Source organism: Mastigoproctus giganteus, chromosome 2 (assembly GCF_048544385.1).
Source record: "Mastigoproctus giganteus isolate SK-2022 chromosome 2, ASM4854438v1, whole genome shotgun sequence".
NCBI lineage: Eukaryota > Metazoa > Arthropoda > Arachnida > Uropygi > Thelyphonidae > Mastigoproctus > Mastigoproctus giganteus.
In genome coordinates this window covers 26,107,695-26,134,370 of record NC_143576.1, presented here as the reverse complement: position 1 = coordinate 26,134,370, position 26,676 = coordinate 26,107,695, and the positions used below count along the sequence as shown (strand labels likewise).

The window sequence follows — 26,676 nt, the reverse complement described above, 5'->3', positions numbered from 1 at the left end:
TAAATTTCACGCTTACCCGGGACTCGAATAAAATACAATTTAGCATCTATCGAAAACCTACAAACACCGGTATGCTTCTACATTATAATAGCTATCACCCGTTCACCTACAAAAGATCGATTATCTTTAATCAATTTCTTAATGCCTATAAGTATTCAACGACGGAATCTGCTTTGGACTCAGAAATACAAATATTAACTAGCAGATTCTTAAACAGGGGTTATTCTATTACCACAATAAACCGAATTAGGGTACAAGCTAGGGATAGGATACAAAATACTACACCAATCAACAATAGTAATATTAAAAAATACTTTATTTCGGTCCCATATGTTGAACAGTGGCACAAACAGCTTAACAGATTCTTTAAAGATACCAAATTTAAAATTGTAGCTAGGCCAATACGGAAGTTACATACTATCCTGAACAATCGCTCGGTTCTTTCAGCGTTCGCAACACAAATTAACGATCTGGTATACAACATTTCTTGCGGTGATTGCGACTCGTCTTATCAGGGTTCGACCCGATTTTCTCTTAATATTTGTGTAAATCAACATGAAGCCTCAGTTCGTGCTTCTCGTTCAGCAGCGTCAGAATTAGCCTTTCATGCCATTAACGAAAAACATACTTTTTTATTTAACGAAGCCAAAATACTTAACGTTCAACGTAATTATATGTGACTATTAATTGCAGAAACCGTTGAAATTAAATTACACGAAAATTCTGTTAACGTTCGGCGGCCATATTTGATCTCCGATGCGTGGCCCTTTACACGCATGCGCGAAGACAAATAATCTCTATTTAAGTTCAGGTTTAACCCGATTCGGTAATTTTCATTCCTGTGATCACGACATACGGTCGAAAAGCGTTGTCAGCTTCAGGAAGGAAAATCGTTTTGAATTCGTTAGATTCTTTTAAATTGCGTTAATTTGATTTTTAATTGTTTTAAATTGATTTGAATTGTGTTAAATTGATTATTTAATTATTTATATTTTACTCTAATGTACCGGTAAGTTGTCAATTTTTTCGTTTTTTCCGTTTTAATTTCTGGAGGGTCTCATACGGAAGTGTTCTACGCACTATATTGACGTAAACTCCTCTTATTATTTTACTAATTAGATTAGATTATGATTTTATTGGCACATTAGCATCTAAGGCTATTATGCACCAGGAAATATGTAACTCTACAATTTAAAACATATAATTTGATAGGAGATATGAAATTCATATAATGTAACTCAGTGGGAGATAAAACTCGATACTGAAATATAGATACGAGGGAGATTCAATAAAGAATCGCCCTCGCCGACTTCCACATATCGCAGAGTCATGATATTTTGTGTGTAGCATCATACATATCTCTGCACTAAAGGTGTAAAATTTCAGCCCTGTGTCTTAATTTGTTTTTCTCTTACAGAGTTGAACATGTGACGGAGTAGCATCATGGACAAAGTTGAAGCCAGAGCTGTAATCCAGTATCTGTTCTTGAAGGGGAAATCTCCTAAAGAAATCCACGAGGAGATGATTGCTGTATATAAGGATGAAGCCCCATCCTATGGCATTGTGAAGCACTGGCATAGACAGTGTAGATGTGGTTGGACATCGGTTAAATCTGAGCCCATTCCAGGCCATCCCCATTCAGACATTCATGACAGCATGATCAGAAAAGTGGAGTTGTTAATCATGGAAGATCATATCTGTCTGTGAATTGTCCCAGTTGGTGAAGATTAGTGTGGGCTCTGTTGAAACAGTCATTCATGACCAACTCCATTTACAGAAATTGAGTGCATGATGGATTCCCCGATTACTGACTGGTTTCCAGAAGGCTGATCAGAAATCACAAGAGTTGTTAGCCCTGTGCCAAAAAACTGAGGAAGACTTTTTCTCTCGACTAATCACTCAGGATGAAAGATGGATACACCATTTCGACCATGAAAGTAAAATGCAGTCCATGGAATGGCAACATCATGGTTCTCCCCCACCCCCAAGCCAAAGGTCCAAGCGTCAGCAGGAAAGGTCTTGTTGACAGTGTTTTGGGATGAGAAAGGATAATAATGACTGATTACTTGCCGAAAGGTAGAACAGTTACAGGTGCCTATTATATCAACTTACTCACAAAATTAGGGGAGAAAATCAAAACGTGGCGTGGCATGTTGTCCAAAGGTGTGAAAATGCTTCAAAACAATGCACCAGTTCACACTTCTGAAGTTGCAACAACACAAGCAGCCACTTGTGGATACAAAATACTGTCCCATCCAGCCTATTCATGTGATCTTGCACCATTGGACTTCTTGTTTCCTTCCCTCAAATCATTTCTTCGGGGAACACACTTCCCTGATGACGAGACACTCATTTCTGCAACAGAGTCATGGTTCAAAGACCAACCTCATCACATCTACAAAAACGGTATCCGTTGCCTCATCCAGCAATGAGAAAAATGTGCAAATCTGAACGGTGGCTATGTAGAGAAGGAATAAAACCTGTGCCAAGAATAAACAGGCTAAACACCTCTGCAGCTAGATCAGGGCAATTCTTTATTGAACCACCCTCATATATAGTGTTATAACTGAATTGGGATATAAGTTTGGTGTTATATTTTTAATTGTATTGAATTTGAAATTTTAATTGAAATTGAATTGAAATCACACCTCAGACCATAGCAGCAAAGCAAAAGGCTCAAGCTAGTGGGAGTGCTATGGCTCAGAGGAGAACTGAGGAAGGGTGGTTGTCCTATGACTCACAGCCTTATGAAATCAACTGCTTGTATGATGTTTGTGGATTAATCAGGAACGGGACATGATATTGCCAAGGGGAATACCTTTGTGTGTGCGCAATGTAAGGAGTGCGAGGAAATCAATAGCCACCTCAATGTTGTTATGGGCCTATATGAGAGCTTGAAGGACAGGTTAGATGTCCTCATAGGATTTAAATTGAGAGGCCCATCAGGCTCTCAGCTGCCTACGTCAGTGCCAGAGCATGCACTTGAACATCACACAATACAGTGGCAACCCGGAAGGCAAAATGCGCTGGTCCCACAGGAACTAGTTGGTGATTATTGTCAGGGAAACACGGAATATATTGTTCAAAAAGGATAGGTGGAACAGGACCACGGTATATCTGCCAGGGGCAAAGGTTGATGACTTTGTAGAGCAGATATCATCTTTTAAGGGCATAAAAGGTTATATTGTTCTACATGTTGGCACTAATGATATTAAGAGTAGGAAAGCGGTGGTATTATGAAATGAAATTGAGCAGCAGCCTGGAAAGCAAGACAATGGGGATTTTCAGGACTGCTGGGAGTCATAGTGGAACAAGTAAATACATGAGCTGTGTTATGGTAACTAAGAGTAGAAACAGGTGCATGTATACTTGCATGTACACCAATGCTAGGAGTTTGGTAAATAAATTTGATGAATTTGAGGTATTGCTCAAAACATCAAATGCAGATATTGTAGGGATATCAGAGACATGGTGTCACACAGATATAAGGAATGCAGAACTGGAATTTGGGGAGTACATAAAGGATAGACAGGACAGGAAGGAGGGGTTATGCTATTAGTTAAGAAACACATAAAATCTAAGGAAGTGCATCCAATTGATGTTGATGGACAATGCAATGTTGAGGTGTGACATAAGCACTGGAAAAGGAAAAATGAGTGTAGGTGTGTGTGTTATAGGCCTAATGAATCTGATGAGTATAATAAGCAATTGTACAGTGCAGTGCTGAGTCAGTTTGGTGTGACTGCAGTGGGAGATCAAAATTGAGAGTAGGAGTATGCTATAGGCCTAATGACTCTGATGAGTATAATAAGAAACTGTTCAGGGAAATAGAGTGGGCCAGTAAATCAGAGAGTCTTATAATGGGGGATTTTAATTTCCCAGATATTGACTGGAATTTGTGGATTGATCACACACACTAGCAAGGCTTTTGTGGATTTATTGGATGATTGTTTTCTACATCAGCATGTTCGGGAGGCAACTAGAGGGAGTAATACTCTTTATCTGATTATCAGCAGTGAATTTTCATGCATTAAGAATCTGCAGATAAAATAACCACCAGGTGGAAGTGATCACAGTTTGCTGAAGTGGGATTTACTCAAAGAGGTAACTACCATCAAGGGTAAAGGGAAGGGTTGTTGCTTTCGTAAAGGTGACTATGGTGGCCTGAGACAGTATTTAAATTCTATACACTGGAACCAACTGATGATGTTAGCAACAGCAAATTCTAAATGGGAAGCATTCAAAGAATTAATCTTAGAAGTTACTAGGCTTTTCATATCAATTAAGAAATACTGTTCAAGATTTAGGCTTAAATGGATATCAGATGAACTAATTAGACATGTGACAGAGAAGAAAAATGCATGGGATACATATAAAATAACAAGTGACACAGAAGTCTATAACAGATAAGTTGATCTGTCACAAAGGAGGTTAGGCGAAGGCAGATTACGAGAAACCTTTGGCAAAGGATGGTAAGAAAAACAGTAAGGATTTCTTTACTTATATAAACTTTAAAAGGAAGGGGATGAATCTGACTGGTCCACTTGATATCAATGGTTCAACTGTTGATGATCCTGCTCAGGTAGCTAACAAACTAAATGAATATTTTGCATCTACATTCATACAATAGGAGATATTCAGGGGGGAAATGCCAGAGGTGTATTAAACTCTGGCTTTAAGCTAGATAATCTTGTAATAACTGAGAGTAAAGTGGAGGAGAAATTGTTGAAGATAAATATAAGAAAGGCACCTGGGTGGATGGAATCTATCCAATTAAATTAAAGGAGGCGGCAAAGGAAGTAAGCAAACCCTTAGTCATAATTATGAGGGTTTCCCTGAACTCTGGGGAGGTACCCATGGACGGAGATGTGCAAATGTGACCCCAAACCACAAAGGAGGATCAAAGGGAGATACAGGTAATTACAGACCTGCTAGTTTAACTTCTGTTCCAGGGAAATTAATGGAGGCACTGGTTAATGAAGCATTGCAGGATCATCTAGACAAGACTTATAGCTCGGACGCAGCATGATTTTGTTAGGCGGAAGCCTTGTCTGACCAATATGATTGGATACTCTGATATAGTCATAAAGGAACTGGATGCAAAGAATAATTGATATCATATATTTAGATCTTAGAAAGGCCTTTGATACTGTTGCACATGGAAGACTGATGCACAAATTGGAGCAGTGTGGCAATGGAGGCAAATTGTGCTATGGATAAAGGGATGGTTGAGTGGGAGAAGACAGAGTGGTAATCAATGGACACTGCTCTTTGTAGACTAATTTTTGAGTAGAGTCCCTCAAGGTTCAGTGTTCGGTCCATTGTTGTTTACTGTATTTATAAATGATATTGATGGTGGCATATCAGGCTTAATGTCCAAGTTTGCAGACGACATGAGGGTTGGCAGAGTTGGAAACAACATTAATGACAGTACTGCAACAGGATCTAGAATCGTTGAGCAGATGGGCTGAGATTGGTGGCAACTGAAGTTTAACCTTGACAAATGTAAAGTACTGCATTGGGTAGCAGTAACCTCAGAGTAACGTATCAACTGTATGGCAGCACACTGAAGGTGGTAGAGAATGAAAAGCACCCGGGGATAATTGTGCAGTCAGATATGAAGTTTTCTGAGCAGTGCAGATGGTCTGGAAGGGTAGCTCATGGTGTATTGTCAATGATATACAGGAATTTTTCTAGCAGGAAAAAGGATGCGATTATCAATTTATATAAGGCAATGGTCAGGTCACACCTTGAGTACTGTACACAGGCCTGGAGGCCACATTTTAAGAAGGATGTAGAGTTGTTGGAATAAGTACAGAGAAGGGCAAAAGATTTGTGAAGGGAACAAAGGCTTAAGTTTTGCAAATTACAGTATTTGGATATTAGGCACCTGCGAGGTGATCTGATTGAAGTGTATAAGGCCTTGAATGGTTTGAGCATGCTCAATGCTGATGGGATTCTTCCTCTTGCCCAGATTAATCGCCTGAGGGGACATAAATTCAAATTAAGGAAAGACAGTTGTAGAATAGATGTGCAAAAATTTGTCTTTAGCCAGCAGGTGGTTGATTGCTAGAACAAATTTCCATGTGTCATTGTAGATGTTAACAGCTTAAATAGATTCAATGCAAAATAACACAACATCTGGAAAGAATGGATTGGTAAAATGAGAAGGTTTTTTTTTTTTTTTTTTGTGGCTGATGCTGTTTAAGCTTGCTTTCTTGCATCTTATGCCTCTACTAATGCTAATGACTCATACAGAAACAGCCAATGCCGATTTCTAGGTGAGCCATGATTTTATCCTTTGAAGAACCTGTGGCATGTATTCCAAGATTGACCTAGTGGATAATCATAGCTCACCAAGCAATTATTTTCTTTATCACAGTTGCATGGGGTATCCCAATCTTAAGTTAAAATGTTGTGCATTCCTAGAACCACTTGAGTGACTGAAAAAACAGGTGCTTGCCCTGGAGAATAATGTAACTGGCAGCTCTTCGGAGAATCAAGTCTCAAGTAACCTACCACGTGAAAACTGCTCTGGTCCAAAAAGACTTAGTTCTATTAGGAGACTCCACTCTCAGGGAAATGGGAAATATTTTTTGTAATAGGGATAGGTGGACTAGAACCAGGGTATGTTTCCTGCCAACAACAATTAATGATGTCACCAACAGATTGTTAGATTTTAAGGGTGGGGGCAAAGAGAATATTATTATTCATGTGGGGATTAATGATATTAAGCACACATGATCTGACGATTTGTTAGACAAATATAAGACCATGCTGAAGAAATGCTGCAAGTTAGGTTTGATCATAATGTCTATGTGTCTGTAATTCTGCCTTGTGGATTAACTCCATACTTGAAGGACTCTGCAAAGGCTTTTGGGGAGAAATTTTTATCAGCTTGGCCAGCATTTGTAGGTAGAAGGAATCTGTTTTGTACAGACAGGATACATTTAAACAAAGTTGATGCAAGAGTTTTTGGCAGTATCATTGAGGATAACTTAAAGGTTCAGGTAAACTGGTATTTGGGGGGGGGGACAAGGGTAATATAGATGTTTATCTGATAATATTGGTCAAAGTAAAGCTTGCACATATCCCAGGAGTTCTTGTTTGTTACAGCAACAGATCGAAATTAGCAAGATGTTCTGAGGGCAGAAACATTTCAAAGGTATGGGTAGCTAATGCTAGGGAAGCAAGCTTAAATAACTAAGGGATGTATCAGAGTAGTTAACTATACAAGAATACTAAGTCTTAATTGGCTATATAGTAATGTCAGAAGTGCTGTTAACAAAATGAGCAAATTCGAACTGCTGGTTAGGACAAAAAATGCTGACATAATAGGGCTGATGAAAATGTGGTGCCACCCCTAGAAATAAGGGATGATCAGTTTCAGTATGGTATGTATACTGTGTTTAGGATGGCTAGGGCAGACAGAAGGGGTGGTAGGGTCATGCTTCTTATCAAAAGGAGCCAGAGGATGACAAAAGCTTTCCCAGATTCAGACGTTTTGCATGCTAGTATGGAATCTGTATGGTGGGAGATAGTTGAAAGCAAAGTTATAATGAGAGAGGGAGTAATCTACAGGCCAGGTGATTGTGAAGAATATGATGAGAGCCTCTACATGCAAATAGAACGGGCAGGAAAATCCACATGGGGGTTAAAATTTTAAAATCAACTAGATAATTTTTATTTGTACCAACATGTCAGGGAAAGTACTAGGGAAAAGAATATTCTAGACCTGATCATCACCCATGAACCAGATGCCATAATAGTGATGACAGTACAGGAACTGATCACTGAGTTCTGTTTGTTTGTTTGTTATTTGGTTTTTAGGAGCATTAGCAACTAAGGCCATATTGCTTCGGTGGTCATTACCTCACTCACCTTTCTGCATCCTCCATATTTGGTGGTCACGGGCTCGAACCCCGGTCTAATCAAGAAGCATCTGCCACACACTGCTGCTCCTGTCCACCTGGCTATGGATGTGCCTTCACTGAGTTCTAGGGCGGACAATGAAGAGAGAGAGAGAGAGAGAGAGGTAGCAGTAGTTAAAGGTAAAGGAATTGGTTATAATTGCAGAAAAGAAAATTATGATGCTTTAAGGTGCTACATGGCCTGTATTAACTGGGTAGATAACACAGAGAGATTCAATACAATTAAATTATGGTATACCTTTAAAACATTAATCACAGAAACCTTGCATCGAAAGGCTTCTGTAAGTATTTTATTTTATTTTATCAAAAGAAGTGAGTGCAGTGTCCTAGTTATTATTATTATTATTATACTTGCATATAATTGTTGAATCAAACAGACCTGTTTTTTAATTAATAGGTATAATGATAAGTGAAGATTTTCATTCAATAAATGGAGAGAAGTGATTTTCATCTAAATTTTATGATGAATTCCCACGCATGCCTTTAACAGAAGAAAGTGTAGACGGCATATATTGGAAGGCACACTAAAATATTAAATATTTTAATGTTTAATATTTCACTAAAGTTGATAATACCAGATTTGAAAAGAGAACATGAATAATAAAAATTACAAATTTACCTAAATAATCCCCATACTAAGCTTTTCTTTTTCATTGCTAAGTAGAAGAGTCCAGCATCCAGAGGATCATTTTTATTCTGAAAGGCAGCTTTTGCAACCTGTAAGGGGAAAAAAAAAAATGGATGAAGAGTACTTTATATCCATTAGTTTTTTTATTAGTAATTTTATATTAAATATACTGTATAATATTATCAGACATGGATAATAAGTGGTAAAAATGTGAAAGTTGTTAGATATTATTTAATTACTAGTACTTTTTTTTTTCTCAAGCTGCTAAGTGCAGTCCGTTTAATATTAATATAACACATATAATGCATACATAATATTAATATAACGAATATGTGTTAATAAAAATCTGTTTTATTGTATTTCGCACATTAAAAACAATAGCCCCTATAGGGATAGGAGCGGAGCATTAAAGAAAAAAAAATGTTGAGCCTGGTAAGTAAAACACTAAAAAAAAGTTAGAAACCCAATAAAATTGCTAACAGAGGGGTTTAAACATCTTAAATTTCTAATAAATAAATAAATATTACAGTAAATACAGCGCAGTAATATATACATACAAAATGATATTTCTGTTCACTGACTTTTTTTTTTTTTTTTTTTTTGGATTGTAAAATTTAAAACAGTAAAAAAGAGATAAACAATCAATAACGACGAATATGGCATGGACAAATTGCACAAGTGAGATATGGAGTAAAAAGCTTAAAAATAGGAATGAAGAGAAGATTATACAATTTATGTTATTTCAATGAAGGGGAAACACATTTAACCATAATACTGTAAAAACTCACAGAATTTCAAATATCGGTATTATCGCAAATACAATAAGATCGAGTTTATTATCAGTTTATAATTAGATTTCATTAACAGGAACGCCCAATAAACCGGGAACTGGAAATTGTTTTAGGGTAGTGACCTCCAAAAATGTGCTCCTCCACTCATGCTATCCCGTCTCACGAAATTTCTGTTCGAACAGAAAAATGTGACTCCTGAAAACGTGAATCGGCCTACAATATAACTTGTTATCTTGAATGACATAAGGAATTAATACAGTGAATGACAATAGTGTGTCTCTGACCAATACAACTAAAGTAAATGGGAAATATAGCTCTCACACATTTGACATTTTTTAAAACTTCATAAACTTGTATGTATTGCTGTGCTGGTCATTATTTTCAGCTTGGTGCCAGGTTTTGCACTCACCTGGTGTTACTCAGATGAAATTGCACATGAGCCAAACCAAAAATTCCGTTATACTCGCATTGTTCCCTAATATATCAGTCGTGCTGGAGCAAATTTGAACTGCGAAAATGTGCATTATAGCAGAACTGACTGTAATGCAATAAGTTTAGGAAAAAACCTTCTAAAGTAATGGATTTCATGTTTAGCTGGATAAGGTATGTACATCTACATTCTATATGTAATAATTTTTATCATTAAGAAAAATAAATTTAAATAAAAACTGATAAAAAAAAAATTCCTTAAGAGATTATTAGTTCAGATTTTCTGGAATTTTCTGAAGGGTGACTATATGAGTAAAGACTATGTGGGCTAAAGAGATTGGGCAACAACACACCTCAGAGGCAACCTGATTGAGGTTTATAAGGCTCTGAGAGGGGTTAATAAAATGAACAAAGGTGAATTTTGCTGTTAATAGATAATTCCAGAACACATAGGCATAAATTCAAATCACAGAGAAAGAGGTTTAGACTAGATTGTAGGAAGTTTTCTTTTAGCCAGAGAGTCATTGATTGCTGGAACAGGTTGCCTTCACATGTAGTTGAGATTTACAGTTTGAATAAATTCAAATGTCAACTAGTTAGTTACCTATGTGAGGAGGGAAGCAAATAATTTGTATTTTCTTATCTACTCATTTTCTTTTTTTTTTGGCCAGTGCAGCAAAAGCCTCTGGCTTCCTTGCACTGTATGACTATTACTATTATAAACATTTTAAGTGGGACATGAATTGCAAAATTAATCGACAAAATTAATCAAGGATTACAGAGTTTTTGAAACAGAGTGATTTTGAGTTTTCAGTCTGGCAGTAAAAGGTGGGCTAGTTTAGCAGTTCTGTTTTAAATCAACTGATTCTATATTTTCTATTAAATATTTCTTTTATATTTATTTATTATTATTTTTTAATGAAAATGAGTGATCAATCGTCACATATGAACGATATTTTTTTAAAGCAGCTGCCTAGCAAAAACATTAATGAGAAAATCTAATAAAATTTAAAATTTCAGTGCACTATTTATGTTCTAAAAATGAAGAGTACACCAACATCAACTAAAACTATTTTGAACTAGTAGATGTTACTTGAAAACAAATCTAAAACACTTGTTTTCCTATGCTAATTGAGAAAATTAAAAATGAAAATAACTAAAGGAAGCCAGTGAAAATGGAATGTGGAGATAAAGAAAACAGGCCTACTGTCATAGGTGTTCACAAGGCAGGACATGATGCACCTACAATTTTCAAACTTCTGAAACCACTTGGAATAAGCCGAAGATTTGTCTACAGAGCAATTGATAGATACAATGAACAACAGAGAATTGATGACGGGCCCTGGTCTGGCCGTCCAAGATCTGTGAGGATCCCTGCAGCTATCAAAGTGGTGAAGAACATAATTCATAGGGATCCCCTACGTAAACAGAAAATCATGTCCAGAGAAATGGAAATATCACCAAGGTTGATGACATGCATAATCATAAGTGATCTAGGGATGAGTGCCTACCGCAGGAGAACAGGACAGTTCCCAACTCCAGGGCGCTGTAGTGTCGGTAAGCGAATGGTAAGCATCGACAGATCAGATACTCTTCACAGATGAAAAGATGTTTACTATTGAGGAGAGTTACAACAATCAAAATGACAAGGTGTATGCCTATAGCTCTGCAGAAGCATGTCAGGCCATTAAAAGGGTAGAAAGGGGTCATCATCCAGCACCAGTGATGGTTTGGTGGGGAGTCTCCATGGAATTTTCATTAATTCCACTTATGGAGTTCACACCTCATTGATATTAAAATACTCTGGCAGCTTGCACATATGGCAAACATTAAAAAATTGTCTTAAGTGTGCCAGAGCCCAAACTAAATCTGGCACTGGTCACATTTACGTAGTCTCTTCAATTATAAAATATTTATTTTTAGGTTATGATACAAATTTGCCATTTGTCAGCCCATGGAGAATGGTTAGTGTTAGTAGATTATCTGATACAAATTTTGAATTTCAGCAATTATTTTACATATTTGAGCGATGTAAAGAAACATTTTACATATGTTTCTTTAACAGTTTGAGTATTCTATTTTTTAAAAATGTGACACTTGTAAGATATCATATCAGGTTAGGATAACAGCCTCAGTTTTTCACATAGCCGTAAGCAAAACTACAGTCTATTCAGATTAAGGTGACCTTATTATGAAAGGTTCCACAACCACGCATCCCACAGTAGGCGCTTCCGTAGCCAGGTGGGCAGGAGCAGCAGTGCACACACTTCTTGATTAGACCGGGTTCGAGCCAGCGACCACCAAATACGAAGGATGCGGAAAGGTCAGGGCAATATGGTCTTAGTTGCTAATGCTCCTAAAAACTAAATAACAAACAACATAACAAGCAAACATCCCACAGCACGACAGTAATTTTTAAAAATTTTTATGAACACATAAAAAGTAAAACTACTGCATAAATATGAAAATATCTCAGTTTAGAAAAAGCTGTGAGCAATCAGGTTGATGACAAAATGCATCAATCTCAATTTAGAGGTATTCATTAGTTGCCTTTGTATTGCACTACTCACTTCAGATAAACAATCCCATTCCACAGGTAAAGGAATATTGTTATTTAGCAATATTCCTCTCCCAATGAAACTGAGCTTTTTATTTGAAGTGTATAGTGAAACAATACTGAAGCAAATCATGGTGAGCTGAATTTCCTACCAAACTAAGTTTCCTAGGAAATTAAGTTGACGCATTTCCCACCAAATTTAGTTTCTTTACAGTTAATATGTGCAAACTGAAGCTATTTCCATCTTGATGAATGGCATGATTTTAAAACAGATAGCAATATACCACTTCCTATGGAGTGGAGCTTTTTATTTCCAGTGTGTAGTTATACAAGCAGCCAAAAATGACACACAATCCACAGAAAGACAGATACGCATGGACAATCGATGCTAATAAGGCACACAACTTCTGTGACTAGAAACAGGCATGAAAAAAAGATTCCTCATGTTGTGAACAATACTGTTAATTAATGGTGGGGGTATTATTCCCATTCTCGCATGAGAGTTAGCATATGATCATCAAGATTTCTGGGAGAGCACCTGTTACTACCTAATCTTCTGCCTGGTGCAGACATGTGCAGGTCATAGCTATGTAGGCAGCTCTAAATGTTATCCTACCCAGAAGTTTAACACTGACAAATGCAAAGTACTGCATATGGGTAGAAGTAACCTCAGAGAAACATACCAACTGTGTGGTACTACACTTAGGGTGGTAGAAAATGAAAAAGATCTGGGAGTAATTGTGCAGTCAGATATGAAGTTTTCTGAGCAATGCAGAGAGGCTGCCAGAGCAAGTCATGGGGCATTGTCAATGATATACAGCAATTTTACTAGTAGGGAAAAGGAGGTGATTATCCCTTTGTATAAGGCAATGGTCAGGCCACACCTAGAGTACTGTATACAGGTCTGGAGGCCTCATTTCAAGAAGGATGTAGAGTTGCTTGAGCGTGTACAGAGAAGGGCAACAAGATTAGTGAGGAGAACAAAGGGATCCCCTCACCTCTTACCAAGAAGGGCTTAAGTTCTGAAAATTGCAGAGGCTGCTCAACCCATTCAAAGGTTTTGAATGGGTTGAGCATGCTAAATTCTGATGGGATTCATCTGCTTGCTCAGATTACAAACCTCAGGGGGCATAAATTAAAAATGAGGAAAGACAGTTGTAGAAAAGATGTGTGTAAATTTGCCTTTAGCCAGCAAGTGGTTAATTGCTGGAACAAACTTCCATTTGTCAATGTGGAAGTTGATCACTTAAATAAGTTCAAGGAGGAACTGGACAAAGTTTTAGAGGGAATGGTTGTGTGAAATTGTTTTTTTTTTTTTTTTGGCTGATGCTACATATGCTCATATGTTTGCTTTCTTGCATCACATGCCTCCATTACTATTCCTATTACTATGTAACTGCAGAAAGTTGATGTTGATAGGGAAAATTTTCCCTATCTTACACAAAAATTGTCACACAGAGATGAGAATCAAGTCCAGGAAGGTCAGGAGTAGTAGTAGTGTCTTGAAAGTATTAGTTGGAAGTTAACGTCCTAACTGTGCGTGAGCTTTTCCAATTGAAGATATGCTGGGCAGTTTTCATTAGGTCTATTGCAGTATAGCATGTCATATTGAAAGTTAAACAGGTACTCCCAACTAGGATAAGATGGAATACTGTTAATTTTTGCTGTATGGTAGGATAGTAAAGATTTTCTCATTAAGTGCAGAGTGGTGGTGGTGGGAATAATTTGCCTCAATGTACTAGCAGTGGACAGGAGATGTTCTAAAGGTATCCACAGCTATCCTAAGAGTACTATGCTGGATAGACATGATAGTGAACTTTTCCTTCATAAATCGAACTGTGTCAGAGCTGAATCATAGATGTGCATGTCCAATCTGATATTCCATCAGAGACAGTAATTTGAAATCTCTTTTGATCTTCTCTGCTTATAATCTCTTTACTGCATTCTGTCAAGTTCATCCATTGCTCTATTGTTCTCCCAACTCCACTAATCACTTGGTTCCCAATTATTAGTGGAGTCTTTTACTCTTTTAGTTAAAGAATGAAACTCTAACTTCCTCGCTTTGAAACTTTTCTTTTTGCAGTCCAACTTTTCCAACAGTGAGGCAATTTTCCTTGGTGGTTTTAATGTTCACAACTCCAGCTGATCGAGATGCTGAAGCTCTTAAAATTACTAATGACCTCACACAGACTGTTCATTTACCTACCAGAATACAAGACAAATCCTCACCACACAGCCAACACTCTTTTCTCACAAATAACCTTTCTAAGTACACAGTTGAGATGAGTGGTCCTCTAGGTCCCATCTCATCATAACTTGGTGATGGTCTCTTCTCCAATGGAACTTTTCTCTCAAGATCAGTCTGAACCTTGTGTTGTTTAGCATTCCAGATTACAAAATGGGATGATCTGTGAGATTTGTTTTCTTCTTTTCTTTGTTCAGATTACTGTTTAAAATCTGATATAAACGTTTTCTCAGATCGTGTCAGAGAAATTATTCTTATAGTGATGAAATTCTTTATTCCACAATCCACCTTAAAATCTCGTCCTTTATCTAAACCTCAGTTTTCCAATAAATGTACTAAGGTTCAAGATAAGAATTTTGCACATCATAACTGGCTTGCACCCAAGACTCCAGGCTCATTTTGCTTCCTCCTATTCTGTGTTGCCTTTTTAAACTTTCTTTTTCAGCTGGTGATTTCCCTTCTGCATGGAAATTTTCTCATATCCAGCCAATTCCAAAAAAGTTGATAAATCCCTCCAATCCAATTAACGTCTCATTGCATTTACTTCTACTCTTGCTAAAGTAATAGATAAATCTATTAACTGCCAACTCCTAAACTATCCTTCAATCTGATTGATGATTGCCAATATGGATTCCATCAAAGTTGATCCACTGGTAATACAATGGCTTATGTTACCCAACTGTGGAAAAATTCAATGGAAAAGTTTGGTGAAGCTCAAGCAGCTGCTCTTGACATTTCAAAGGCTTTTGATTATGTTTGGCATAAAGATCTTCTAGATCGGCTTCTATTTTATGGTTTGGCAACTGTTTTTTGCAATTGGGTATCCAGTTTTTCCTTGGACCGCTCATTGAAGGTGATGGTAGACAGCCCTTTGTCTTTTAACTGCTCCATAAATGCATGTAGTAGTAGTAGTGGCATGTGATACAAGAAAGCAAGTGTATGAGCTCATGTAGTATCAGCCAAAAAAAAAAAAAAAAAAAAACCTTTGTCCAGTTCCTCCTTGAATTTATTTAAGCTATCAACTTCCACAACAACAGATGGAAGTTTGTTCCAGCAATCAACTACCAACTGGCTAAATGCAAATTTTCACACATCTATTCTACAACTGTCTCTCCTCAATCTGAATTTATGCCCCCTCTGGTTCATAATCTGAGCAAGCGGTAGAATTCCATCAGAATTCAGCATGCTCAACCCATTCAAAGCCTTATACACCTCAATCAGATCCCGTCGCAGGTGCCTAGTCTCCAGCTGCTGCAATTTACAGAAACCTTTCTTGGTAAGAGGACCCCTTCGTTCCGCTCAACAATCTTGTTGCCCTTCTCTGTACATGCTCAAGCAAATCTACTTCTAAAATGAAACCTCCAGACCTGTACAGTACTCAAGGTGTGGCCTGACCATTGCCTTATACAAAAGGATAATCACTTCCTTTTCCCTACTAGTAAAATTCCAGTATATCATTGACAATACCCTATGACCTGTTCTGGCAGCCCGTCTGCACTGCTTTATATCTAACTTCACAATTACTCCCAGATCTTTTTCATTTTCTAGGACACTAAGTGTAGTAACACATAGTTGGTATGTTTCTCTGGGGTTATTTCTACCCATGAGATCACTGTAGTCACCTGTAATGTTTCCCAAGGTTCAATTTTCTTCCACCGTTTTCATCTTGTATATTAATGACTCTCTTCCATTGACCAGAAATCCTGTCCACAGTTTTGCTGCTAACAGCACATTGCATTCCACCATCCAGTTTGAGAAACCTTGCTCTGCACAAACAGCTTCAACTTCTTGAATATCCACAGCCAATTCCCTAAATTCTGATCTCCAGTTAATTCTCCAGTGGAGCAAAGATAACTTAGTTGATTTCAATCCTTCTAAAACTCAGTCCTGTCCTACAACCTTGCAAAAAAGATTCTTCTGCTCCTATTCTTATCTTTGATGACACTCAGATTTCTAGAGAAGATTGCATATCTGTACTAAATTTTAACTTTACTTCTAATCTTTCTTAGCATAAGCATATCACAAATATTGCTTCCTCTGCATCAAAAAAACTGGTTTTCTCTTTTGCTCCTGGCATTACTTTTTCTTCTAAACAGCTGCTTGCTCTGTACAAACTGCAAATTTTCCCTATGTTGTGATATTGTTCTCACATTGGGACCGAGGCCCCCAAATCCTCTCTCAAGCTTCCAGATTCCATTCAAGAGAGGGCAGTTAGGTTAAATAATTACCCATCTCTAACGAAGTCTCTCCACTCCCTGTCTAACAGACGTTCTGTTTCTGCTGCAAGTCTTTTCTATAAATATGTCTATGGAAGCTATTCTTCTGAATTGCTTCTATAATTCCCATTCTCACTTTAAAACCAATCCAAACACGTGCTGCAACCATTCAGCATCCTTTTAGTGCAACTTCGAACTCACATAACCAAATTTTCTTCTTCCTCATTTATTCTTTCAACTTCTATTCTCTGGAACAACCTCCCTTCATTTGTATTTCCTGAAAATTGCAATCTACAGAAATTCAAGTGTAATGTCAACAGTATTTTCTTTTATCTTCTCAACATTCAATCCATGCACGGTATTAAGTACTATAGCTTCTTGTACCTCACATGCTTGGGATTTTCATAAAAAAATAAATAAAAAAAAGCTTGTGATCCATAGCCCAAGTGGGACCAAATTAAGATTCCATAGAGATATAGGAGGAAATGTCTATCAGCAGTATTGCTTTGTGTAGCAGGAACCTCTAGTTAAAGGAACCACTAGGTGGTAGTGATTGCAGTGAACTGATGTGAAGTCTACTTAAAGACATAACTACTGTCAAAGATAAAGGGGAGGGTTTTTATTTCAGTGACTACAATGGTCTCATACAGTTTTTAAATTCTATCACTGCAACTAAATGATGATGTTACTAGCTGGAAATTCTGCATGGGAAGCATGCAAGGAAGTAATTGTAGAAGGTACTAAGTTTTATACACAACCAACTGTTTAGGGTTTAGACGTAGATGGATGTCAGTTAAACTGATAAGACTTGTGTGAGAGAAGAATATGCATTAGATGAATATAAAAGTTTGTCTGGAAGCAAATGAATAATATTTGGTGGTTTTGATAAATCTGACAGTGAGGTGGAGATGTACAGAAGAGGTGATGACAGTTGCCAATATTAAAAATTATGAGCGTGGAATGGATTAAAGCAGAAGACAATGCTGGGTGCGTCGAAAGAGATATTAACCCTAGGATGGTTAACTGCTTATATCTATGCGCGCACACACACACACGCACACACACACTTTTTATGTAAGGCACCAAAAAGTGTGAAATGTGTATAGTATATATTTTGATGGTTCTTTCAACACAGTATTAACAATTAAATTTGTATGTAGAAGTTATACAAAACTTAAAATATAAATAAAAAAATTATAACTTATGTTGTTATTTAATATTTTTCATATTTACATAATTTCATTTAAGGAGGGAAAAAAAAAAAACCACCCACTTTTTCAATTAAACGACGCAGAATATTATTGTTACGAATCCACCAGCCAACACCCAGTTCACGCAGCTCACTCCATCGAGGATTGCCTCTCTGGATACAAGGAACAATTTGCAATAGCTCTTCCTGAGTTTCTGAATGGAAAGCCCAAACCAAACAATGAGAGCCTAATCCCTGATTTTGAAGTTGGGCTCGCTGAACGATTGGCAAACAGCGGAGTAGATAAGTAAAATGACGAATATTCAACAGATATCGCAATCCACAATCATCAAGTGAATCTGAAATTGAATATTTTAAAACAAATTAAAATTGAAGTTTATAACTACATAAGCATACATAAACATTTCAAATAAAAAAATATAAATTTTTACTACAGCAAAAAACTACATGGCTAAAGAAATACATCGGAAAATCAAGGGACAATCTAACATTTGGGGGCTAACAAAATTGTAACTGCCATAAGTAATGCCTTCATCTTAATACCCAAAATTTAATAAATTTCTCATGTGAAAATCACTATTTTTAAACAAATAATTTCACTGAAAAGCTATTCAGTTATTTGTTTATGATACATGACACTGCTATGACTGTTTCAAAGTATACCACCAAATAGTTAATGAGTGGTCTCATTAAGTGAATTTCTGATGACTTCTGAATAAGCACACAGTTCTATGTGTGTTTTCGTGTGTGTTTAAAACTTTCAGGATGACCTCCAGTTCTACTGCCATGGGAATGAAAGTGTAACCATGCTCCAATAAGATCTTGCAGTTCTTCAAGAAATGAGACATTCTGAATTATTGCTTTATATATTTTTTCCTTTTTAGACTGGATTTATTTTACAAATGTAATGCCCTATAAGGGTGAGAAATTCAATTATGAAGTACAGAAGAAACAAAATGGTCTTAGTTTGCTTTCTAACCTTTCATAAATGATTTCAAAACTATTCCTTGTAAATCCTATGCAGTGCAATAACTCCTATATATATGTGCAATTACATTCTGTTATATTTAACATCTGCAATTGAAAAAATTCAAAATTACAGGCACAATCTTTCGCCAGAAATTTTTTCAGATCATATTCAGATATGCCAACTTTGAGGGTTATTCTCAGTCATTGTAACACCTGTATTTATTCATCAATATGGCAGATTTTGTAAAATTCAAAATATACTTTACTATTTGAAGGCAATCACCATAGGTAAGTGGTCAACAAATTTTCAATATATATATATATTTTTTTGTTTCTTTGATGAACACCTTTTTTCTGTATTGTTTTGCATGTATGGAAATCAGTATTAACAAAATTATTTTGCTCAAGTTTGAAAATACCTGCTATGTCTTATATTATACAAAATATGTTACATAGGCCTAAATCAGGATAAATAAAGAATATCCGCCATACTATTTTAATATATCTTATACTAAAAACATGTTATATTATAAAAACTTTACAAAACAGTTTAAAATAATAAGAATTAATACATTTTTAGTTACTGAAAAAAATATTAAATCATTTTGATCAGGAACATACATAAAAACACTTGATTTACATTTTATGCTTCTTCTTCGCCTATAATTTGTACCCTGCATCTGGGGGTATCACAGTCAATCAATAGAGTTCCATTTGCCTTGGTATCACTTCCTCATCACTGAAATGTCATGAAGGAACTCTCAGCATGCTCATTACTTAACATCTCACAGCTGTCTAGGAAAAAAATCCAAATGGGAGTGAAGAAAGTGTATTTTTAATGACATGTAGCCTAATTTATGGAATGATGACAGGTTTCTCACAAGGTGTTTACAGTCATCTGCTTTGTTGTTCCCAAAAAGCCCAGTATTCTTTCAAACTTGATACAAGTTTCAACGCATACTGGGCCACTTTATCGTGACCATGGATGATCTGGTCAAAGTGTTTGAAATGATCCCATATTTGTTACCAATGAACACTTCTTCCTTTATTTCAGCCTCACTAAGTCTTGGAAATTTTTCTTTGAGGTATTTGAAAGTTGGTCCATCATGATCCAGGGTCTTAACAAATTTTTTTATAAGTCCAAATTTTATGTTTAGGGCAGGTACCAGGATTTTGCTTGGCTCAACTTGTGGACTGTAATGGACATTTTTTCCTCCCTAGTTTGAGTGATTGCATTGAAGGTCAGCCTTTCCTTATGTAATAAAAAGTCCATGCTATACTGTCCCACTCACAAAGAAAATAGCAAAATTGTGTGTTTACCTGTTGCATTCATAACAAAATGGCAATAACTTTAAGTCACTGCAAATCTACCATTGGTAATCTTTGTAGTTGATGGATTCAATAAGAAGCTCTATGTTATTAGCATTAGCAGAAACATATGATGCAAGAAAGCAAGATTATGCAGCATCACCCGAAAAAAAACCAACCCCCCCTCCCATTTCACCCCTCCATTCATTCCAAACTTGTCCAGCTCAGCCTTAAATTTATTTAGGCTATCAACTTCCACAACAAAAGGTGGAAGTCTGTTCCACCAATCAACCACCCTTGGCTAAAGGCAAACTTCGGCACAATTTTTTCTGGTGTTGGCATTCGAGATGAGCGGACGCGCTTAGTCAGGGCTCCTCAGTTAAGTGGTTTACTTTTGGATAGTGCTTTTAAATATTTGATTTATTTAGACATTTGTTGGATTATTTTGTTATAGGTTTTCCTGTAACAGTTTGATTTTAATAATATTATAGATATAATTTTTTAAAGTTAACTTTCATTGATATTTATTTAATTTTATAATGGTAGTTACTAGATCTGCCTTAAACACGTCACAGGGTATCGTGACTCACGTGGAAATAGCCGATGGCAATTTACGGGTGAGTCACGATTTAATCCATTGTGGAACCTGTGGAATGTTTTCCAAGATCGACCTGGTGACTAATCCTACATCACCTGGGGGTTCTTTTCTTTGTGATCGATGTAAGAAGTGCACCGATCTTAAATTACAATTTGGTGCACTGATGGAACAATTTGAGTCCCTGAAAAAACGGGTGCTTGCCCTCGAGAATAATGCATCTTGGAGCTCATCAGGGACTCAAGACTTCAGCAATCTACCAAGTGATGCACACCCGATTTGAGCCTCAAAACAGAAAAACCAAGTGCAAACTACTCTGGTTAAAAAGGACATTGTTTTATTAGGAGACTCCATTGTCAGGGAAATGGGGAATATTTTTTGTTATAAGGATAGGTGGAGTAGAACCAGGGTATGTCTGCCAGGAGCAACTATTGATGATGTCACCAACACATTGTCAGATTTTAAAGGGGGTAAAGAGAATATTATCATTCATGTGGAGACTAATGATATTAAACTTACACGATCTGACGATTCGATTTGTTGGAAAAATACAGGACCATACTGAGGAAATGTCGCGAGCTAGGCCATAATGTCTAAGAGTCTGCAATTCTGCCCATACACGATAGGAGGGATTATATGTTAAGAGCCTTGTGGATTAACTCAAGACTTAAAGGAATCTGCAAGGTTTTAGGGGGGAAATTTCTATCAGCATGGACCACACTTGTAGGTAGAAGGAATTTGTTTTGTAGAGATGGGATACACTTAAACAAAGGTGGTGCAAAAGTTTTTGCCAGTATTATTGAGGATACCTTAAAGGTTCAGGGAAACTGCTAGCTAGGGGGGGATGTGGATAATACTGACATGCGTTTATCTGATAATATTGGTCAAAGTAACTCTTGCACATACCTTAAGAGTTCTTATCTGCTACCCCAACTGCACGTATTATCTAGATGTTCTGGGGGCAGAAACGTTTCACGTGAACGGGTAGCTAATATCAAGGAAGAGAGCCTAAAAAACTTCAAGGGTTGTGTTAGGGTTGTTAAATATACAAGAACTGTAAATCTTAATTGTTTATACAGTAACGTTAGAAGTTTCGTCAATAAAATGAGCGAATTCGAACTGCTGGTTAAAACAAGTAACGCGGACATAATAGGGCTTACAGAGACGTGGTGCCACCCGGAAATTGGGGATGATGAGTTTAAGTACGGCTTGTATAATGTATTTAGGAAAGATAGGGTAGATAAAAGGGGTGGTGGGGTTATGCTTCTTATCAGAAGCAGCCTGAGTGCAACGATAGCTTACCCGGATTCAGACATTTCGCATTCTAGTATAGAGTCTGTATGGTGTGAGATGGTTGGAAAGGTATGTGAGTAGGAGTAATCTACAGACCAGGTGATTGTGAAGATTATGACAAAAGCCTCTACATGCAAATGGAATGGGCAAGTAAGCGTCAATGTCTTATTACGGGTGATTTCAATTTGCCTCTAATTGATTGGAGTAAATGGGAAGGAAACTCGACATGGGGAACAAAATTTTTAAATCAACTAGATGACTTATTTGTATCAACATGTCAGGGAAAGTATTAGAGAAAAGAATATCCTAGACCTCATCATCATCACCCATGAATCAGATGACATAACAGGGCTGACAGTAGAGGAAGCAGTAGCAGGAAGTGATCACGGAGTCCTACGATGGATGATGACGAGAGAGGTAGCAGAAGTAAAAGGCAAAGGAATGGGTTTTAATTTCAGAAAAGGAAATTACGATGCCTTAAGGTACTACATGGCCTCTATTAACTGGGTAGATATCGTGCAGAAAATGAATACATTTGAAATGTGGTACGCTTTTAAAACATTAATCACAGATGCCTTGAATGCATATATACCATTAAAAAAATACTCCACGAGGAGGGTTCCAAGTTGGATGAATAGTGAAGTTCCACATTACTTGAGCAGAAAAAGGTGGCATGGAAAGGTTACAGAGCAATAAAAAGTACTGAAGCCTATAACAGCTACAAGATGATCTGTAATAGAGCCACAGAAAAGGTTCGACAGGCAAAGGCGGTTTATGAGAAATCACTAGCAAACAGAGCAAAGAGGGGGGATAAAGAATTCTTCACATATATAAATGCCAAGAAGAGCAGGACAAACCAGATCAGACCTTTACGTAAGGGAAAGGGGATAGTATTAAATACACCAGCTGCCATTGCAGATGAACTCAACAGTTATTTTGCATCGATATTTACAAATGAAAAACCTTTTGTGGCAATAGGAAATTGTGGGAGCGAAGTTAAAAAATATGTAATTAATGATATTGAAATTTTGAAAGATTATTTAATGAAAAAACTTTCGAGCCTACAGACCAGTAAGGCTCCTGAAGTAGATGGAATATATCCCATAATCTTAAGGGAGGCGGCAAGTGAGTGCATTGAACCATTGAGGCTAATTATGCAAGCATCATTGGACTCTGGGGAGATTCCCTTGGATTGGAAAAGTGCAAATGTATCTCCCATATATAAGGGTGGCTCTAAAAGTGAAGTTGGAAATTATCGATCCGTCAGTCTGACCTCAGTAGTAGGGAAAATCATGGAGGCAATGATCAAGGGTGTAATTCAAGATCATTTGGATCGAACTGAAATTCTCAAGAATACTCAGCATGGTTTTGTAAAGAGGGAAAATCATGTTAAACAAATCTGGTTTGCTATTTCGAAAGGGTCACTCACGAGCTGGATTTAGGGAATAATTTCGACATTGTTTATTTAGATTTCAGCAAAGCTTTTGACTCAGTCCCACATGAGCGGTTGCTTTATAAGCTGGAACAGGTTGGAATCACTGGGAAAATCCTTAGATGGATAAAAGGATGGCTTCAGGGCAGGAGGCAGAGGGTTGTGATAAATGGCTATTCCTCCGATCGGGTTGATGTAAGAAGTGGGGTTTCCCCAAGGATCAGTATTAGAACCACTGTTGTTTTTAATTTTCATAAACGACATCGATGAAGGGATAGAGTGCGTGATGTCTAAATTTGCAGATGATGTTAAAATTGGTAGAGTAGTTAATGATCACTGTCAAGCTGAGCTTCTTCAGAGAGACCTAGATAGACTTCAGGAATGGTCACCAAAATGGCAGCTATGCTTTAATCCAACAGAGTGTAAGGTATTACACCTGGGAAACAGTAATCCCAAAATAACTTATTCACTTGGTGGAGTTCAACTAAACCAAGTACTGGAGGAAAGGGACTTGGGTGTTACGATACGGTCAGACATGAAATTCTCTGAGCATTATAAACAGGTTGCAAGGAAGGCCCATGGTGTCCTATCGATGATCTATCGAACTTTTGCAAGTAGAGATAGGGACGTGATAATCCCGTTATATAAAGCTTTTGTTAGACCACACCTAAAGAAAGACATCGAGCTTCTTGAAAGGGTGCAAAGACGGGTAACTCACCTGGTGAGATCGGCAAAAGGCGTCCTTATGAAGAAAGACTTCGAATATGTGGGTTGCAGAGTTTGGAAACTAGACACCTTAGAGGAGATTTGATTGAGGTGTTTAAGGCTCTGAGAGGCATCAGTAAAATGAATGAGGACGAAATTTTCAAGATTATAAATGATGCGAGAACTAGAGGATATAAATTCAAGTTACGGTGGGGGGGGAATGTTTAGATTAGCCTGCAGGAAGTTTTAATTTAGCCAGCGAGTTATAAATTACTGGAATAAGTTGCCTTCATGGGTGGTAGAGGCTGACAGTTTGGGGAAATTCAAAGGTCTTCTGGATAGTACCTTCGGGTAAGTGAAGCACATAGGATGATAGGTTTAATTTCCTTTTTTTTATTAATTATTATTATTTATTTTTTTTTTGTTTTATCATTGTTTTGTTCAGATTTTTTTTTTTTGGCTGGTGCAGCATAAGCCATAGGCTTTCTTGCACCATGCAGCCATTACTAATACTAATACATCCATTCTTTACTGTCTTTCCTCAATTTGAATCTATGCCCCCGCAGGTTCTTAATCTGAGGAAGAAGAATGATCCCATCAGCATTCAGCTTGCACAACCCATTCAAGTTAAGGCCATTTAAGGCCTTATACACCTCAATCAGATCACCTCGAAGGTGTCTACCATCCAGATGCGGCAATTTGCAGAACTTAAGCCTTTCTTGGTATGAGTACCCCTTTGTTCCCCTCACCAATTTTGTTGCCCTTCTTTGTCCTTATTCTAGCAACTTTACATCCTTCCTAAAATGAGGCCCCCAGATTTTGTACACAGTACTCCAGATGTGGCCTGACCACTGACTTGTAGAGCGGGGTAATCACTTCCGTGTCCTTGCTAGAAAAATTCCTATATATCATTGACAAGACTCCATTACGTATCCTGGCAGCCTGCTGCATTGATCGGCAAACTTCATATTTGACTCCACAATTACCCCAGATCTTTTTCACTTTTTACTTCCCTCAGTGTAGTACCACACAGTTGGTACGTTTCTCTTCGGTTATTGTTACCCATAGGCAGTACTTTGCATTTGTCAATGTTAAACTTCAGTTGCCACTTCTCAGCTCATTTTCCCAACTTATCTATATCCAGTTGGAGTAGCATACTGTCTTTACAGTTATTAACAACTCTGCCAACCTCTGTATCATCTGAAAACTTGGACATTAATCCTGATCAATATATTTAGTTTATTTCAGACAGTTTTTAAATTCTGTACAGTGGGATCAACTGATGATATTACCAGCAGCATATTCTAAGTGGGAAGCATTCAAGGAATTAATCATGGAAGCTACTAAAAGTTTCATACCTATTAAGAAAATACTGTTCAAGGTTTAGGCCTAAATGGTTGTCAAATGAACTAATGAGACTCATGGCAGAGAATAAAAATGCATGGGATGCATTTAAATTATCAGGTAACACAGAAGCCTATGGCAGATATAAGCTAGTCTCTAATCAAGTCACAAAGGAAGTTAGGTGGGAGAAGGCAGATTACGAGAAATCTTTGGCAAAGGATGCTAAGAAAAACAGCAAGGATTTCTTTACTTATATAAACTCTAAAAGGAAGGGGATGAATCTGATTGGTCCACTTGGTATCAATGGTTTGACTGTTGATCCTGCTCAGGTAGCTAACAAACTGAATGAGCATTTTGCGTCTAAATTCACACATGAGGAGTTATTAAGGATTGAGAATGCCAGAAGGTTATCAAATTGTAGCAGAGTGCTTAATGATTTTGTAATAACTGAGAGCAAAGTGGAGGAGAAATTGTTGAAGTTAAACACAAGGATCTATCCAGTTATATGAAAGGAGGCAGCAAAGGAATTAAGCAAACCCTTAGCCATAATTATGAGAGCATCCTTGGACTCAGGGGAGGTCCCCACAGACTGGAGATGTGCAAATGTATCCCCAATTCACAACAGGGGTTCGAAGGGTGACACGAGTAATTACAGTTATTTTAACTTCTGTTCCGGGGAAAATAATGGAGTCACTGTTTAAAGATGCATTGCAGGATCATCTAAAAAAGACACAGCATGGGTTTGTTAAGGGAAAGTCTTGTCTGACAAATTTGATTGGATATTATGATGTGGTAACAAAGGAACCGGATGAAAAAAAAAATAATTTTGATATCATATACTTGGATTTCAGGAGAGCTTTTGACACTGTTGTGCATGGAAGACTACTGTGCAAATTGGAGAAGAATGGTATTAAGGGTGAGTTGCTACAATGGATAAAAGGATGGTTGGGTGGGAGAAGACAGAGGGTGGTAATCAATGGGTGCTGCTCTTCGTGGACTAATGTTATTAGTGGAGTCCCACAT

At 37.3% G+C, this 26,676-nt stretch overlaps 1 protein-coding gene across 3 annotated transcripts in view; it reads right to left on the bottom strand.

Moving 5' to 3' along the window:
- Positions 1 to 26,676, bottom strand: part of Rbcn-3A (rabconnectin-3 alpha) — a 980,796-nt gene that overhangs the window by 452,526 nt on the left and 501,594 nt on the right. For all 3 annotated transcript variants that reach the window (XR_016547873.1, XM_090388469.1, XM_090388476.1), the window contains exons 30-31: positions 18,071 to 18,345; positions 8,551 to 8,648 (exon numbers count right to left, since the gene is read on the bottom strand). Coding sequence is in view for 2 of the 3 variants with exons in the window: in XM_090388469.1 (XP_090244595.1) it covers positions 8,551 to 8,648; positions 18,071 to 18,345 (373 nt within the window). In the remaining variant the exon portion in view is untranslated. The remainder of the gene's footprint in view (positions 1 to 8,550; positions 8,649 to 18,070; positions 18,346 to 26,676) is intronic.